The following is a 16,925-nucleotide window of genomic DNA, read 5'->3' on the forward strand; positions in this document are numbered from 1 at the left end:
TACTGACACCTATTGGTGCAGAGAAAGAATCACAAAAAAAAACGAATGTCCTCATAAATATTGCATTATGATGCAGTACTTTAATTAGCAAACAAACATTTCTAAAAATAGGAGTGTCAGAAGAGATAAAAATTAATAGTATCTGGCTGATCATGTGATCCCAACATGGCCGCGCTCATGTAAAATAAAACGGCTTGTATCTTTCTGAAAGAACTTAAATCTTCATCAAATGTGGGTTTGCATAATTTAAATACATTAAAAGAAAAAAAAAATATATATATATATATTATATATATATATATATATATATATATATATATATATATATATATATATATATAGATGTAGTGCATATTTAATCAGAGACATTCTGATGTTTGCATATCACACCGTGAGACATTTTTCAAACCGCTTTCATGCCTTTAAGCATCACAAAACTAGAATGACAATAATGTCATTCCAACCGTGCCATGATGATAAAAATGCAGGAGACAAATTCTGCTCATTCCACTCCGAAGTATAGCAAGATTTCAAGATGATTCTCAACCACATCCTCAATCTCGCGAAAGAAACCTGAGCGGGAGCTGCGAAAGTGGGAATGATCCCTCACAGAACCGATCCGGCTTTCTGGAATCTAAACCAGCGGATTACACACTTGAGAAAGTACTAAGAGAATGCTAGCAAGTATTTCACACAAAGCCGCCTCACATTGGTGAAGCCGTCTCAGTGTTGAGATTCCTCACATAGCTGACGCTTTCTGGAATCTGGTTTGGTGGGGATCAGTTTCCCGCTCTAATTACGCTCACAGAATAATTATAAGCTTCCACGGTCATTTAAAGCATTATATTTCTCTTAAACAGGACAGAATATGGTGTAAATCGATCTGGAGGGTTGTCAAAGCATTGATATTTGGATGCTAGGGTGTTCTCAGTGATTGCTTACGGACAGCCTACCTGCAGGTTTCTGTGATATTCTGTTCCTTATAAATGGCTCCGTTCTTCCAGCTTTATCCACCAGATAAGAACTGTGAGATTTCAGTTATGCAAAAAAAAAAAAGAGCAAGACTTTGCGGCATCATGTCGCACAACATTTAATAGAATCTTTTTGTCTATTTTGTACAAAATGGAAACAATGCTGCATTACAAATTCCAGATAAGGCTACTGCTCGCACACAGTTCAAACGGAGAGTAAACCTGCAATGGCTCTAAGATCTGCTCGTTGACATTCCCAATACTGATGCAATTCTGTGCATGAATGCAAGCAACTTGACACATAACCACAGTGAAATAAAATACAAATGAAATCCCATGTCAACGTGCATGGCATGGATATATTTTATGTCACGCAGGGACGGGGAATTCGATGACACCCAACCCTGGAGATGAATCAGAAATATTCTATTACCTCAATCCACATCGTTCGGCTACCACTGAGCAGGACGATCCACATCAAAACACTTTCTCAACTACATTGTAACAGCTATATCGGAAATTTAAGTTATGTCAGATTCGTGAAGACAGCAGGTTCATTTTGTTGGCAAAAGAAACCCTGAGTAATGCTACACTGGACGATGCCTGAGAGCACATATCATCTGGGGAGTGTCCAAAAACCTGCTACGGTATGTTGCAAAAATGGCCATAGTTGCATATGGACGTTAAGAATTCAAAACACATGTGGCATCTTTGCTTGACGCTCTTGCACACCAGCTCTATCGTTTCGAATACAGAAAATAAAAGAAATCATACATAATCCATTTTGAGGGTTACATTTTGGAGTGCGAAATTACACAACGTACAAATGAGAAGGTCATCTGAGGTCATCTCTGTAAAAGTAAACAGTAGAGAAATAAACAAACAAACAAACATGCATTTCCTAAACAGCGTTTGGTTTCCTATTGCATTAGTGTGGCGAGTCCACGAGGAAATGAGGCCTGCGTCCACATCATCTAGTTGTCTGACGGACAGCCGAGTTGTGCAGTGGCTATCTGTTCACCAGTCTTACTGCTGTTTGCACTCTGCAGGAGGAGGGTCTTTCTGTAGGAACAACGAGACAGAGATAAAAGATAGAAGGAGAATCATGAATATTATTTCAGGCACTACGCAACAGAAATTAATGATTTGCCCAATGATGGTTTGGTTTATAAATACATGCTTTGTTTGGTAAAAGTGAAGTGTGTAATTTCTGCACCAGTAGTTGCATCAACCTTAATAGCAAAACTAATGTTTTTGAACAGGTTTTGGCTCCGCCCCATCTGCCATTGGTTGCAAATTGGCCTCGCCCCAAAATTACACAATAGAGTGTATAAGTGCCTACCCATTTTTTCAGTGGTGCTGGTTTCATAAGTATTTTTAAAGCATTATGAGCCATGAAAACCAACCAGCTACAAGCTACTTAAAAAAAAAAAAAAAAAAAAAAACTTATTTGAAGCAAAAAAATATTTGAAAATTCAACAAAAAGACAAAAGTGTACTTAACTAATTTAATGAGGGGGGGGGGGGGGAAACTAAAATTACAAGAAGCATTGTGAATTACAATTAAAAACAATAGAGAAATACAGAACTATGTATTTAAAGGGATAGTTCACCCCAAAATAAAAATTCTGCCATTAATTACTCACCCTCGTGTCGTTCCAAACTTTTAAGACCTTCGTTCATCTTCAGAAGACAAAATAAGATATTTTTGATGGAATCGGAGAGCTCTCTGACCCTCCATACACAGCAAGGATACAAACAAGGTAATCAATGCAATCAGTTTTGTTTACATTCAGCGTGCACATGCATTCTACTGAACGTAAACAACACTGATTATGTTGATTACGTTCTGGGGTACTCTCCAAAACAGCAGTAGACATCGACTCGGGTCGAAGAATTGTTGAATAAATTATGTTATTATAGTTTTCTTTGTGCACAAAAAGTATTCTCGCAGCTTTGTAAACTTACAAACTCCTGATGTCACATGGGCTATTTTACTGATGTCCTTGCTACGTTACTGTGCCTTGATCGTGTTTGTATCCTTGTGGTCTATAGAGGGTCAGAGAGCTTTCGGATTTTTATCAAACATATTTGAATTTGTGTTGCGAAGATGAACAAAGGTCTAGGGCTTTACCAGAATATTATTTGAATATTCGTTTGGTGGGTTGGCATTCGATCTTACATTTTGAGATTCGTTTAATCTTTTTTTTTTACACCTGTTATTCCTTGCGAAACGGTCTTCATTTGTGCTTGAATATAGCCATTTTACACTACGGGACGAACATTTCTACAGAACTGTCTGATAGAGTTACAGTTGTATTTCCACGTGAGCATGGTACAGCGTGGCATGATGACAAACCGTTCTTGGTCTGGTTAAACCTTGCTTAGCCGTGCTGTTAGAGTGGGTGTGCGTGATGTCGCCGCTCTGTTGCCTGGCGATGAGTTTCTCCATAGCTGGCTAAGCGGAAGCGTGCTATTTGATCAAATAGCCAAGTAAAAAGCTACACTACATTCAATATAAACAATTGGCGCTGTGTGTGTAAATTATTCTGAGCGCTTAAGATGCATTTTTTTCTTTCTACATGTTATCTTAAGGGTTTTTTTTCGCATAATTTTAATTTAAGTTGAAGTAGAGCATTAAAATTCCATTCATATTTTTACTTTTTTTAAATTACCAATGGTATAAACATCTTTCAATGTAAATTGTGATAATCATAATTAATAAAATCGCAATTACAATTTTAAGGGAATAATCAACAATTGTGATTTGTCATAATCGTGCAGCCCTATTCTTATCACATAAGTAGAGTAAGGAGAGATGATTGAGGGCGATGGTTAATGATTTGCAGATCATGAGCACTACTGACAAACATCTGATCATTTAAAATGTGTCATAAGTATTACCGCTCCATAGTATATAGAGCATGTGTGAACACGAAGTAAAAATAGAGTGCAAAATCAAAAGCGGTTTCAATGCCCCACTTATTAATAGGGGCTCCCTGATGCCCCAAATTTATATTCAGTGTAATTCCCTATTGATATAATTGCGAGAGAAAGTATTGAAACATTTATTCCTCCCATATTGTCTTTAGTCCCTTTAGGGATTCTGTAGTGCATGTCTTTTCCTTTCCGAACACGGCAGATTGCGGACGAGGGGGTGAGGGAAGGATTCATGATGCCAGCTCAACATCGTGATGTCTGTTAGCTATCGGCGATGCATGATGGCATCATATATCGGCCCAACCCTAGTGACAAATTCGCCGACACTGACTCATTTTTGATGTGCTCAAGTTCACAGAGGCAGAGACGGCAGAAATTGCATCCTCTTTGCTTTCATTATTTTACAAAAGCACAAAGTGTTGTTGTTATTGTAAGTGCACACAAATAAAAATATACCTTTCACAGATTCAAAAGAAGTATTACTGTTATCTGTATGAGCAAAAATGACAAGAGTATTTTAAGTTAAATATAAAATGATTGCACCGGCACCTACAAGTTAACTGTGATGCAGTGAGCATTGTTCAGCTTCCGAACTCCACACAAACACTTCAACAGCATCAATAAATGAATGTCAGTGCGAGCAGCCATTTAATGATGCACTTACTAACATGTTTCAGATGATAAGCCACATTTGAGGTCAAGATTGCAACGAATGTTTGCATATCCTGATATATTTACTGTAATTACCACATAGACCAGCTGTTACTTATTTGTCCTTCACAAACTTTCCCAATTTCTGTGGAATTTTTTTTTTCCGACTAAATGATTAATAAAAAAAATTTCAACTGAGGGTGGACTCTAACTAGGCACGGTTGCCTTGAACTGAACTCGAGCGTGACGGTCATTGCTTTAGAGGTCAAACACACTTGGACAAGGTTTAAATCACGTAGTGCGAGTGCACTAAGCCTCTTTTTTCAACAAACGGCTAGTTGACTAGGTGGCAGCCCTAATTTTAAGTTTACTGCAAAATATGCGTACACATATTGAAATATTTGTGTGTCTTGTGTGATCACGTAATTTGAGGTGCTTCATGGGAGTGGGCGGAGCTCAGTGCTTGTCTGGCGCCATCTGCTCATTGAGAGTCTCTGATTAGTGGAATTTTCTGTACAGCATCATGTTGAGTAATGTATTTTTCAGCAAGGACTCAACTGTCAAACACTTTTATTTAAAACATGAGTTGAAATGATGTAAACCGATAAGATTCAACAAAACTGATAAAATCAGTAAAAAAATAAAAATTCCCTTGCAAGAAAATAAATGGCATTTTTACTTCCAGAACCTGACTACAACACACTATTAAGCCAGAAATGTATATGTCTGACCACTTAATATGTATTTTGACATTAAAATTACACACTTCACCCATAAGGTTAATTTAGTGAGTGGGAGTTTAAAAGTTTAGTCTTAAATGTCATTTTCACACTTTCATTCGTTTGTTTTGTTTGTTCAATTCCAAATCCGACTGTTGCATCCTCCTGCTTTTACACTTTTAGGAAAGTTACCAACTGCGGTTCGGTCGCAAAACACTTTCACGATAGTAAGCACTCTCTAGTAGTACTGAGCATCTAAGTTCAGATGGCAGATATTGTTGATGTTCGGCAATGATAAATTAATTTATTCATCATTGAAGAAAGTATTTATTTCACTTCAATTACATTTATTTTTATTACTATTTTCAATAAGCATCTACATGTGATCAAAAACGGAAATCACACGTAACTAATAATAGTTGAGTACTTCTGGCTGATCTATTTGCACTTTTTCCAAGTTGTTTTAAACCACAGTATGTTTGCAAAATACTTTCAACATCAAAGTGATTGTCATGTGTTTGCAAACAATCTTTTTGCGACTTTACACATAGGCATAAAATTTCAAATAAACAGTTGTTTTGAGCTCTCTATTGATCAAAGACATTAGGCAGCACAACTGTTTTAAACATTAATAACAACATTGTTTCAAACCACGGTACATTTTTACGCTAATTATGAAAATGCTAATTATACATCAATAAAAGTAGTTTGCCGTGTTCACATGAAACAAAATCTGCCGTTTTCGAGCAAAACTTAACAGTCCGCACACAAACTTTTCATGTGAAAGTGACATAATAGTGAAAGCAGAGGAGAAAAGGCTATAACAACGAAGGGAAGATGGATCAAAAGATAGATTGAAAATAGCGCCACATCCCTTTAGGTGTCTCTTACCTAGAAATGCATGGAGTGAGAAATGAATTATGCCTGTGAAGGGGAATTGGAGGGACAAACATAGGTTTACACATCAGACATGCAGCTGATCATGAAGCACTATACAAGGTAATGCTTTCAATCCAGACCACCTCAATCAAACCCAGATCAGCAATAAGGATCTATTCAATGCAGTGATTAAGATACGACTTTGTTTGGAATACAATACTACAACTACTACTTTTAAGTGTGCAGTATGTACACAGTTCACAGCACTCAAAATGTGCAGTATATGAGAATGCAATGTCTGCCAAATGCCAAAAGTTGTGCATGGCATACTAATTTGTTTCATATAGGTATATAGAAAAAAATTGCAAACAGCACACAGCATCTACCAGTATGCCAGTATTTTATTCCAAAAAAAGTCTACAATCCCATCAGAACATCTCAAATTTGTGACGAATTTGATTAAAATATTTAAAAACGTATAACCCCAGCTAATTGCATGCTTCTATTGTGCTTTTTTATTAATGGTAGTTGATAGTACATAACAAACAGATTATTGGAAAGCTCACCTTGGGATCAAAATCTCCCTCATCCTCTTCTTCACCTTCGTCATCCAGATCCTGAATGACACATAACAGTCTGCTGTTACACTGCACTATTTGGACTATTATTAAATAGTAAACGTGTCTATTAAAGGATTCCCACCTCCTCCTCTCCCTCTTCAAGATCCTCCTCGTCATACTGCAAAACAGCACAGAATAACACATACATTATAAAATAAAAGCAATATTTTATTTTACAGAGGGTCTAGGTGATACGTTAAATATTCACAATATTTTCAATATCATTTTGGCGCCAATACAAAATTTGACAACATCACACATACATTTTAATGCTATTTTTGTCCATCGTTTATTTTTATTTAAAACGGTGAAAACCTACTAAAAAGTGTCCAGTCCCAGGAGTCTTAACACAAAATGAAATCCAATAAAATAACTCAAATTACAAAACTAAGCCAATGTATAGGAAACATACATCAAACTGTATATTAAATATTTTTTACAGTCAGTCCTAGATTTCCTTGTGATTGTAAAAAGAGCAGACGTACACTGTCGTCGTCCTCTAAGGCCTCTCCAGTGAAATAAAGCACCGCTCTGGGAATGACCCGCTCTCGGAAGAAGTGTCCGATCTCAAAATCTGTAGTTAGAGTGAAGTCCAAGTCCACATCCTGGACACAAACAGACACAATGAGCATCCAATGGAAGTTTTTAGAGTAAATGATTGAATTAAAAACTTTAAATTATTCCAGACCTATAAATAGCATCTACTGATGTCATCCTAATGCCACACTTTCAATATTGTGACCTAGAGATGTTATCGAGCACTGACTGAGAAGCCATTGTGCAATGTCTATGCTTGTGTTTTTTTAAGCAGCCACTTTACTTTACGAGGAGTTAACCGTAACTGACGCAGAAACTCTTTAGATGCTTTTTGCCGGTGACGTGTTCTCTAAACTCGCTGCAGTATGTGTTTGTGTAGGCAGCGGAAAGACGTGCGCTGCATACGGCCAGGACTCAGGGGTTTACAAACACCACAAAACACAGGAGAGCAGGACGTCTCACTCACCATTCCCTCAGGCGACGCTAGAAGAGACAAGAACGAGAGGATTAATTCAGCCACAAATTCCACAAAAAAAATAAATTATGTTGTGAAAAAAGAAAATCTAGCTTATGATTTTTTGTTTCCATCACAATTAACTAAATGGTCAATTGAATTCACATATTTGCAATATATCATGATGGTTTTTATAATACGTCATTTTATTTTAGATGTAAATTTATGACATATATATATATATATATATATATATATATATACATATTTTTTTTTTTTTTTTTTTTTACTTTCTATGAGCAAAGAGTCCTGAAAAAAATTCACCACAGTTTCCACAAAAATATTGTCAATTATAAGAAATGCTCAAAATTCCATAATGCAACACAGGAATAGAAGTTACTTTTTTTAAATGTATTTTTGATCAAATAATTGTGCAGTCTTTGCACATACATGCACACACATTCTCAGTTTTATATGATCATATTTGTCCTTACTTATTAAAATAAAAATACAGTAATAATTTTTGGTAGTGTGTATATATTTATTTCAATAAATATTCATATTTCGGTGAAAATATGTATTTGTCATTACATTTAGGTCATAATGCAAAACGGTCCAAATTCTTTCTATTTAAGGTGAAATAGGACTAAGACTTGTTCCCGACAGGTTTTGTGAGATTCAAACATGCAAATGCTAGTCATTTTTTGAGAAGGAGCTGATCAAAATCTGGCCTGAAGGAGAGGGTCTTTTGGGAAACCCCTCAAGCCCTGAAAGCGTTTCATCCTCCAGTTCCAGCCGCGCCTCAGACGGGAATGTTGAGGAAATCCCCTCAGAAACAGATCGACTGCACACATCTGACGGCGCGGTGACTGACGGTAAGAGCGAGACTTTCCCACAGTCCGTGTGCAGGACGGGTGGCATTCTTTACCTGCCGCTCCATCTGACGGGAAATATGCTGCTTAAAATGCAAAGCATTCAATTCTTGGCATTTTTGGAACGGGTGACCGCGGTGAATGAAGAGCAACAATGTCATGGCGGTTGAAGATACAAATTCAGCTGGCATGCCTTTGCTGGGAGACAGGATGAGGGATGAAAATTAAAAATAGGTGGGCGGGAAACGTTTATATGAGACTGTGTTCGGCTATTAAAAACTGAAGAAGCTAGCACAGGAAGACTGCATGAATATAGATCCTGTCACAAATTCAAAATCTGGACGAATGAAACGTAGAGGAGTTCAGTTTCAACTCATCTGTGTCTGAAAGTGAATGCATTGTTGAATGTGGTTAAAATATGGCTGGCTGTGGAACAGTAAACCTGTTTTTGTGTGTGTGTTAAAAACACATTCAGTTTATTAGTACAGATTCAGAAATCGAAGCTTTTTCGGTTCTGAACGCTTGGGATCAGTAAGATTTTAAAATGTATGACTTTAAGAAGTCTCTTCATTTATTTGATCAAAAATACAGTAAAATCAGTAATATTGCAATTTCAAATAAATTTTTTTTCCCCTTTTAATATATTTTACTATTGTTCTATTATTATACATTTTTATTATTATTATTGTGCTGCTTAATATTTCTTGGAACCTGTGATACCCATTTAAAAGATTCTTTGATTAATAAAAAGTTTAATAGAACAGTATTTATTCAAAATAGAAATCTTTTGTAAAAATTCTAATCTCTACTATCACTTTTGATCAATTTAACATAGCTTTGCTAAATTAAAAGTACTAATTTCTTTAAAAAAAAAAAACTAAATAAAAAAATATTCACTTTTGATTTTACACCTGTAAAAAAAAAAAACTTCTTTAACCACACTCCTAAAATGAGCCAATCACAACGCAGGTGACAGACCCTTATTTGTACTCCTCCGTCACTTCCTGAGTTTCACTTTTTTTTTCTTTGTTAAAAAAAAAAAAAAAAAAAACACATATTCATGCCAACGCATGCAAAACCTTTACATTTCTGACAGTTCCACCAGCAAACACTGTCTCCACTAACATGCATCAGCTTAAATAAACAATGAATTACGCTTAAACTAGAACAATTTTTTGACAACCAACTGGATTTTTGTGTGACACTCTATCGGTTTTATTATTATGTTGTCCTTAATTGGTCACATTATAGATGGTTCAATGCAATAACTATTAAAAATGTCATATTCAGATGCATCGCTGCATCATATTCAGATGCTTTTCTCAGCGAGGGTCAAGACGGACAAATAAAATTCAATAGATTTTTTTAAAAATCATTTTATATAAAAAAATCTGTTGTCTGCCGATTCAAATCTGTAGAATTAATAGATTTCAAATGATCCTTCTTTTCACTGTCCAAATGTCTCCAGTGAGACAGATTTGAATGAAGCTCAATGGGAGATTCAGTTCTAAAGGAGGAAGACGATTGAATTACATACAAATAGTATGTAGTGGATGTTTGCGCCATCTATTCAGCCAAAAACACTTGTGTGGTGCCCCCTGCTGTCCACAAGACACTAAAAAGAACATTTGCACACAAATATACTATACTTCAACACTCACATCCCATGAAAAACACAATTTCCAAGGAAGTGATATTGTTGATACTCCTCATGACAGACAGTCCTCACACTTCAAGTCAGTTGCTCAAATAACAGAATGAATTGTGCCTGGTTGACATATTTCCATCAGTAAACATGACGAATTAACCACTAACTGGTAATAAGAGATATTTGGCCGAACCGACAAACCTATTCAAGGACTTGCTGACACAGAGCATAACAATAAAAGCCTTTGCATGATGCAAGAAAGGATGTGAGAGCATTTGAAAACTGGCTCAATTATCTTAATCCCAAGATTTCAGTCGAATTAGATCATACAAAGAGGATGGCATAACTCAGCAGTAAACTGAGACGAGGCGTAGTCGTCTTCTGCCTGGGAAAACACACGTTCTCTCACCTTTGACCGGATTGAAGAAGTTGAAGAAGGAATCCTGTGGAAGCTCTTTAGTGACGGTCCGAACCGTGCCTCTGCCTTTGTGCTTCTGCTTCTTCTTGATGAGTCTGACGGTCACGTCTTTGCCTTTGTGCCAGTCGATCTTACAGCTGAAAAACAATGAAAACACAGCAATCCAGATTCATGTGAGAACTGAATCAAATGTAAATGCAGAGTGTTGTCCTCTCATCACGAACGTGCGTTATGCGAAATCTGAGCAGCACATATTTTTAGAAAAAATGTGATTACTGTTCAAAATTTACAATAATTAGGTTTTTTTTTAAGGAAGTTTCATCATGTTCACCAAGGCTACATTTGTTTGATTAAAAACGCAGTTAAAATAGTAATATTGTGTAAGGAAATCTTGCAATTAAAAGCTTTTTTTTTTCTATTTAAATATAATAGAAAAATGTAATTTATGTCTGTGATTCAAAGCTGAATTTTCAGCATCATTACATGATCCTCCAGAAATCAGTCTAATATGCTGACTTACTACATAATTATCACTTATTATAGGTGCTCGATTATTATAACAGTTATTGTTAATCTTGTAAACATTCTGCTGCTTAATATATTTGTTTTTCAAAAGAACTGATTTTTTTCTAATTATTCTTGTCTTATGAACTATTATTATTCTAAGTTTTTTTTTTTTAGTACCCTAAACCTTTACATGATAGTATATCATGATTTAAAAGAAAACATTAACCAGCACGACTGTTTTCAACATAATAATCAGAAATGAGTAAAGATGCTGAAAATTCAGCTTTACATCTCAGGAATAAATTACGGTTTAACATATATTCAAGTGGAAAACACTTATTTGAAACCCTAATAATATTTCACAACTAGTGTTTGATCCAATAAACGGTTTTGTCGCACGTTCACCTTAAAATATCTTAATCAGTCCATACTTTTCACTGTATTTATTTATATATTTATATATATATATATTTATATATATATATATATATATATATATATAGACAGTAGCCTATTTCTCCATCGCACCCTTCACAGTCGATGATCTCCGGCCCCTCGAATGAGAACGGATCCTCAGCGTCCGGCTCGGACTTCATCTTGTAGACTTTAGTGAGGACCGTGTTACTGAAGTAGCTGTTGGGCTCGAAGAAGAACTCTAATGTGAAACTCTGTTTGGACAAACAGTTGAACAGCATTAAAAACCTGTTTCTATTTGTTCAGATGTCAGAAGTGACCAGAAGCTTGTTCAGTTGTTTGACAAACCATGGGCTGTCCAGGCTCTGAAAACTTCACAGTGATGTCCTGCAGGTGTTTCAGGATCGGCTCATCGTGATCCTACAGGAAACAGAAAGATCCCAGAATGGTTCAACCAAGGCGGCATGGACTCAACTTCATGCCGACCGACCGATCACTTCTGTATACACGAGAAACTTCAAGATAATTATACATTAAAGGACGATATGATTAGATTATGTGTGAATTCTGCATGCACCGATACAAAATCGCATATCCTCTACGAGCTTCCTGTCGCAAGAACCACATCCTGTGTAATCCACATCAACTCAGTCATTTGTTTTATGCATTGTTTCATGCAATGGGTTTCATTATAAAATGTATAACAGTAAAACAGCTCCTATTACACACACTCATCAGTCTACAGCTGATTATTCTTCTACTTATATAATATTAATAATAAACCACAGCAAATTCAGTGTGATCATTGCAATTATTCACTGTAAATACTGATTTATTATTTCATCAAATTATTGATAAATTCTAATCCAAATTTGAGGTTGCCTTTATTATTAGAAAATGTATATTAAAATATAATAATAACTATTATTATTATTGGTCAATGGTTTATATTTGTGCATAATAACAGCCATAAACCATGGCAAATTCACTATAATGCAAGATCACGGTTTTATTATTTATATAATTACACACCAAATAAAAAAATAAATGTATAATAATGATAATAATTGATATTATTATTACTACTACTATTGTTATTATTATTATTATTATTATTATTTATTATTGCCCAGTGGCTTATGTTGTGCATAAATAGCACTAAATCAAAGCAAATTAACTGTAAGGCTTTCTGCTTTATTTCACCAAATTACTGCCAAATTCTATTTAAAATTGTAATGAAAACCCAAATCATCCAGTATTTTATAATTTATATTTTTTTTGCTAAAAATAAATAAATAAACAGAAAAAGACCCCAAATCTAAAAACAGGGGGCTTAGAAAGACAAGCTCCAAAATGTGAATCTGACTGGAATATAAAATGTTGTTAGTGAAGATGTTACTGAAGGAGAAGTGAAGCGACCTGCAGCATCTCCGCCAGCATATCCACACGTTTGAAGATGGTGAGCCAGAACTCAGGGACTCCTCTCGGGGCTTCAGCGCCGGCTGGATCTGCCTGCTTCTCCTCCAGAGCAGCTTTTTTCTGCAAATCTTCCTGTGAGTCAAAAACATGTAGTTAAATACACCATTCATTTCATCCTCAAACTGGACTTGTCAGCAACTCAGGACTTCCAGCAAAAAAAAAAAAAAAAGCCTTTGAATGCCTGAAAATTGGAATTTGCAATCGATATGATACAGTTTTTTTTTTCGGTATTCTCACAAGTATCCACTTACAGCAAGATCTTCCTCCTCCCTGTCGCTTTGCCATTCGCATTCCTCATCTGTGGGTTCAACGGCGCCGGCCACAACGTCCCGTCTCTGAACAAAGGAGCATTGTGCTACGTGACATCATCAGCTCATATCCATGACATCACCATTTCAAGGGAATAACACTTATAGCGTTCATTTTGTACAAGCATGTAACACAAAACCAAAGCAATTAATTCTTTGGACTCTTTGGACGGGCCTGTATCAAGAAGGCTGGCTTCACTTTATATGCATTGTGGGTAAAAGTTGAATTACTATCCTGTGTTCAGACAGTGGCCGGGCTTGAATGAGAGCAGTTCTGTTGCACTGATTTTAGCACGTATATGTGACCCTGGAGCACAAAACCAGTCTTAAGTGGCATGGGTATATTTGTAGCAATAGCCAAAAATACATTGCAGACGATTGTTTTTTGCTCCATGAAGATATTTAGTAAATTTCCTACCAGAAATATATCAAAACTTAATTTTTGATTAGTAATATGCATTGCTAAGAACATCATTTAGACAGCTTTAAAGGCGATTTTCTCAATGTTATATATTTTTTTTTGCACCCTCAGATTCCAGATTTTCAGTTTCAAGATGATGTATAAATCTCAATTTTAAAATACAGACCCTTATGACTGGTTCTGTGGTCTAGAGTCACATATGTGTAATCTTCAGGCAAACAGCAAGGCCTGAAGGTCAACTCTCATGCTTGAGGAAGCGTTTCAGGTTTGTGAGGGGTTAAATACTTCCGACCTAACACAGAGCGTGTTTGAACAGAATGCATGCTATCACAGAGAGACATTTGCATACCTTGTCAAAGATGGGCTGGTAGAGGCCAGCGTACTTCCTCTCGAGCTCGTGGACTTCTTCATAGAACTTGGCCTCGATGTTGGCGCTCTGGAGCTGGAGCCTCTTCAGGGCGTAGACTCTTCTCTTCACAGTCTTAGGCAGGAGATGGACATTCAGGGTTCTAGACAGACAAAAGTCGGTCAGTCACAACATCATTACAAGTTCAAAACAAACCTAGCACATGTTTATGAAACGCATTAAAGATGTTTACTAAAACAAGTCACAGAGCTTAACAGATCAAACTCTTTACAGATGAAACATTTACAGATGCTTACAAAACAAATGTTTGTTTAACTTGACATCGACAACACTTTACAGACGTTTCCTAAAACAACAAGTTACACAACTTTACAGATGAAACTCATGTTTTGAAAACATCTGTACAGTGACATAAGCTTGAGTTTCATCTATTTATTTATTTTTAGTCAATTACTGCAAAGTTTCGTAAACTTGTTACATAAACATAACCTTTAGCATACTTGAGTTTATGACACTTTACAGATGTTTACGAAGCAACAAGTAGGGCTGTGCAAATAATCGAACGCGATAATTATGTGCATCTCGCTAAGCGATGAAGCGGTTCTGTGATTAGTAGTAAATCTCTACTCCATCACGTGCTTTCAGATGGAGCAGCGTTTATGAAACAGTATAAACAGTTTATGAAACGTTGCAGACATTTACTAAAAAAGTTACAGAACTTAAGAGAAGAAAAGTAAGTTTATAACACTATAACAGTTTAGATGTTTACAAAACGTAACATAGCTCAATTTGACATGTTTACGAATCAAATTTATTAAACAGGTGTTTACTAAAACAACAAGCTTTATCTCTGTCACTTTTTAGGTAGACGTTTACAAAACAAGACTTTAAAAGCATTATGACAACTTTACAGATCATTTACAGAACGTTTAGTCAACTTTACAAACGTTTACAAAGAACAAGATCTGAAGCTTCAAAGAAATTGTAAAAAACGTTACAGATATGAAGGTTTTCTACAGTCATGCATGTAAATTTGTCTCCTACCTTTCTACTTGTAAAAAGCCCTCAGGTTTGTCGGACTGAAAAGGTTTATTTCCTCCTTTGCCTTGAGGGAAAATGAAAGCAATTACTTCTGAAAGTCTCAATGTTATTTTTAGCATATGCATTTTCACCAAGTGTACTTTTTTGGGGGACAGTACTGCTTAAAACCATATTACATTATTGCAAGAGAAGAAAAGTTATTTTATATATATATAAAATAAAAGATAAAAAATTGGGCTTATACAATATATAAATGTAAGTAATACAGGGAATAAATGACACAAAAACATACCTTTGGCTTCGCTCTTCTCATCTTTTCTATCCATTTCCACACCTCAGCTATTCTGCTAAGACAAAAAAAAACAAGGACAAGTGAATGTCATCATGTTCAGATCAAAATGTGTCATACTTGATCCTGACCCCAGCATGGCTTTAATTACCAAACAGGTGATAAGGATCATACTGATATGAGTAGTTTATAAAACAAAAGGACCTGTCAGTCACAGCTATTACTCATCTGACACTCAGTGTGTGCATCACAGTGAAATAATCACGTATGTCTCTGTCCATTTCTCATTAAAATGTGAAAATTAGATCATCACACTATATTATATTATATTATATTATATTATATTATATAAGAGTAAATGTCTTTCTTGTTCATTGTTGTGTTTTTTAGAAGCCCTGATGAAAGCAGAAGCCTGATCAACAGTGATACACTGACTGTGTGTCTGATTGATGTCTGACGGCTGTCAGAAGTGTTCAAGGCTGTTAAATGTTCCATCATGCACATGTGCAGCACATGTATCTGTCAACACCTTGACTAGCATTGCTCTAAAACTCACAAAACACTGCGATTGAGTCACTAAAGCTTTTTAAACCCATATGTATCATTTCCAAACCACGACATACAAGTCCCCCCGGTTTAATCTCAACAAAAACAACATCGTGTTCTGTAACTTACCCCCGCGTTACGCTCCACACCGTCCTCACGCTGCTGTCGGACGGAGAAGTGCGATGGCGTGTCGCATCATCCTCCGCTCTGATTGGACGACTGGCTGTCACGGGTCACGTGGACTGGCCAATCAGAGTCGCGCCTCTGTATTGTGAGACTTCATTGGCTGCGACACTCTCAGAAGAGCGCTTGTTGCAGTGCGTACATTATAACTACAGACGTAACAATTTTAAAAACGCCAATTCATTGATTACACAGTTATTAAGTGTACTGGTGTCATGTAAAGTGGTGCTAATTATTTACTGATGACAACGGAGTGATTCAGTAGAATTGCGGATCCTGATCCTTTCCTCGAAAAAAGAGAAAAAAAAAACTTTAAATGTCAAATTTGTTTCTGCTTTTGCTCCGTGTTACTCTCTCCAGAAAAAAAGAAAGAAAAAAAAAGATAAGGAAAAAACCTTCTTTGGCTTCTCTTGTGTCTTGGGTCAGAAGTAAAACCACTGTATAGCGACCCTCATGTTTTTAGAAAACATAACTAAAAATGGTAAAAGTTATGTAAAGTTGTCCTGTGTGTGTGTCTATATAATTAATTGATAATTAATAAAAGTTTTTGGTTTTCATAATATATGTACTGTGTTTATTTATTATGTATATACAATTATTATTGTTATAAATACACACACATGCAGTATATATTTTGATAATGTTTACATGTATATACATTT

General features: G+C 35.9%; 1 protein-coding gene across 3 annotated transcripts; it reads right to left on the reverse strand.

Annotated features, from left to right (window-relative positions):
• Nucleotides 1-1,074: 1,074 nt before the first annotated feature.
• On the reverse strand, nucleotides 1,075-16,306 carry LOC128014298 (nucleosome assembly protein 1-like 4). Of its 3 annotated transcripts, XM_052597758.1 has the most exons (15): nucleotides 16,210-16,305; nucleotides 15,538-15,592; nucleotides 15,249-15,309; nucleotides 14,187-14,346; nucleotides 13,360-13,443; nucleotides 13,049-13,180; nucleotides 11,978-12,049; nucleotides 11,744-11,883; nucleotides 10,700-10,845; nucleotides 7,783-7,799; nucleotides 7,265-7,384; nucleotides 6,862-6,897; nucleotides 6,726-6,776; nucleotides 6,172-6,204; nucleotides 1,075-2,033 (listed from the first exon to the last, which is right to left on the reverse strand). In XM_052597758.1, the coding sequence occupies exons 2-14, from the start codon at nucleotides 15,569-15,571 to the stop codon at nucleotides 6,199-6,201; spliced, it is 1,059 nt and encodes a 352-aa protein (XP_052453718.1). In that variant the 5' UTR covers nucleotides 15,572-15,592; nucleotides 16,210-16,305; the 3' UTR covers nucleotides 1,075-2,033; nucleotides 6,172-6,198. The 3 variants fall into 3 exon arrangements, with proteins under 3 accessions (XP_052453718.1, XP_052453716.1, XP_052453715.1); XM_052597756.1 differs by lacking the exon at nucleotides 6,172-6,204 and having other exon boundaries at nucleotides 15,538-15,589; nucleotides 16,210-16,306; XM_052597755.1 differs by lacking the exon at nucleotides 6,172-6,204.
• Between the last annotated feature and the right edge of the window lie 619 nt (nucleotides 16,307-16,925).

This window comes from Carassius gibelio, chromosome B25 (genome assembly GCF_023724105.1).
Source record: "Carassius gibelio isolate Cgi1373 ecotype wild population from Czech Republic chromosome B25, carGib1.2-hapl.c, whole genome shotgun sequence".
Taxonomy (NCBI): domain Eukaryota; kingdom Metazoa; phylum Chordata; class Actinopteri; order Cypriniformes; family Cyprinidae; genus Carassius; species Carassius gibelio.